Consider the following 2,624-nt stretch of genomic DNA (forward strand, 5'->3'; position numbering starts at 1 on the left):
TAAAATCTATAAATTTATACATTCTAATTTTATGTCTGGCCAATCCAATTTAATTTGATTTATTTTAGATCAATTTAAGGTCGGGTTAAAATAAATTCAGTGAGATATTAGAGATCCAAATCTAATTGAACCATGTTGAGCCCGACCCATGTGCACCACTATTTGGATTGTAGTATCAATATTAGGATAATTTAAATGTTAGGAGCATAGTTATCAAAATCAAATCGGTAATCGAATTGGTCATACTGCTACCAAATTATTGATTCAACTAATAGATTACAAGTTGAACCGATTAATCCATTCATAACTAAATAATTATATAAAATTTAATTTAATTTTTTTATTTTCATAATAAATATTTTTTTAAAATTTTATTTTCTAATAAAAAAATTATGTATAAAAAATAATATTTTTTTAGTTTAATTGAGCTTGATCAAGTTTGACCGAATCAGTTTAACCAATTTTAAATAAATTTGACTGAATTTTATTATATTTAACTAAGTTTGACCGGATTAATTATTTGACTAATTCAAATAATAATCCAATTCGAACTAATGACCGAATTTCAGTTCGAATTTGATAACTTTGATTTTGAGTATGTTTGAATTTTATTATAATTTTGGAATAAAAAGATAAATAGTAAAAATGAGTAAAATAAAATAGTTTTATAATTTAATTTACACCTATTAAAAATAATAACAACATAAAAATATATAATAAAGTAATAAACTAAATAAAAACAAATGTTAAAGAGAGACTGAAATAAAAAATAAATCTATCTAGATGACTTAATTTATACCAATTCAGCTAACTTATAGGCTACTTTTAGTAAATTCCAACACAAATCTAGCCACCTTCTAACTAGCTTGGGCAAACAAGGAACTCCAATTCTCACAAACGGGCAAACTGATAAACTGGTTGTATGATTAAGGTGGGCTTCTTTTACATACTGTCCACAGAAGTTATTTTTTTTGAATTTAGATCGTTTACATTTTTTAAATTATATCTTAAAGGTTTAAAATTGAGGAACAAAATGTTCCGTGTTCGTACAGCGGAACACGTGAACAGCTTCCTATAGTGTGTTCAGTACCTTAGATTTTACAATAATAACATATCCAAATGGAAGACGAAGCATCAGTTTCAGGGACTGGCTGATGATACTTCTTCTCTTGTTTCTTTTTCTTGCTAAATTCATACTTGAAAGAAATAATAAGAACAACAAAAATCTACCACCAAGTCCAACTTCTCTACCAATCATAGGTCACCTTCATCTCATAAATCAACCCTTACACCGAAGCCTACACAACCTAACAAAGAAATATGGCCACATCCTATTCCTCAAACTTGGCACACGCAATGTTCTTGTCGTCTCTTCACCTTCCGCCATTGAAGAATGCTTCACAAACAATGATATCATTTTTGCAAACCGTCCCCAAACACTTGCTGGGAAGCATCTAAACTACAATTGTAAGACAATGGCGTTTGTTCCCTATGGCGACCATTGGCGCAGCCTCCGCCATCTAACATCTCTTGAGCTCTTCACCGCCAACCGTCTTGCCATGCTTGCTAGAGTCCGAGAGGACGAGGTTCAGTTGTTGCTGAAACAACTTTTTCAAGATTGCAAAGCTCAAAACTTAAAGGTATAAGTTTAGACCTAAAATTTTAAGTATGAATTGTAAAAATATTTTATTGCAAGATCACTTATTCAAAAGTTTAACATGTTCCTATTTCACAGGTTTTGTGGAAAGTCTTCTAGAAAAATTTAATACGTCATTTTATATAAGAATTTTATATAATTTAATCAAATATAAATTTGTACTAAAAAAATTAATTTTAGACTTTACCAAAACTTTACTTTTTACCAATATCATTTTTTGTTGAATCTAATAAGTTCGAAGGGAGCTATTCCCATAAAGATGTCTAAAACGTCTTTTTTTAACGATGTTTTTTAATAATTAAAATTTAACACATATAATCAATTAAATTATACTATTTTTGTCAAAATTAGGCCAAACAAATTAATTTGACCGAAAAATGATAAATTAAAATTTGAATCGGTCTAAATTAATATTATTTTTTTATAAAAAATGACTACAACACCCATATTATAAAAAAATGACTAAAATATTCTTATTATATATATTAATTTTAAGAATCCTATATTTTAGTTCTTTTCTTTTTCGTCGTCATAGAGATAAGATTTATAGTTTTCAATATATATAATTAGTTATTTTTTATAATAGGAATATTATAGTAATTTTTTATAAAAAATATTAATTTATACCGATTTAAAATTTAATTTATTAATTTTTTATTAAATTAATTTGTTCGATCTAATTTTAATAAAAATAACACAGTTTATTTGATTATATATATTAAATTTTTATTTTTAAAAAATATCTTAAAAAATTTTTTTTGACATCTTTATCTAAGTATTCCCAAATTTGAATCAGGTAAATAACTATGCCATCGGAAATTAAAGTTGCTAACTTCTTTATATATGTCGTTTAATTTAATCCGTTAATTTGAATCTTGTAACTTGTAAGTGGCCGCAACAGGTAGAACTAAGGCCGAGATTTTTTGAGCTTTCTTTCAATATCATGCTAAGGATGATATCTGGGAAG

The 2,624-nt window shown here is 26.6% G+C and overlaps 1 protein-coding gene across 1 annotated transcript in view; it reads left to right on the forward strand.

The window, feature by feature from the left end:
- The first annotated feature begins 1,122 nt into the window (after positions 1 to 1,122).
- LOC107477412 (cytochrome P450 81Q32-like) overlaps positions 1,123 to 2,624 on the forward strand; it is a 3,855-nt gene continuing 2,353 nt past the window's right edge. Inside the window, exons 1-2 of the mRNA XM_052259542.1 lie at positions 1,123 to 1,640; positions 2,559 to 2,624. Of these exons, the coding sequence (XP_052115502.1) occupies positions 1,155 to 1,640; positions 2,559 to 2,624 (552 nt within the window). The 5' untranslated portion in view covers positions 1,123 to 1,154. The remainder of the gene's footprint in view (positions 1,641 to 2,558) is intronic.

Source organism: Arachis duranensis, chromosome 3 (genome assembly GCF_000817695.3).
Source record: "Arachis duranensis cultivar V14167 chromosome 3, aradu.V14167.gnm2.J7QH, whole genome shotgun sequence".
Lineage (NCBI taxonomy): Eukaryota > Viridiplantae > Streptophyta > Magnoliopsida > Fabales > Fabaceae > Arachis > Arachis duranensis.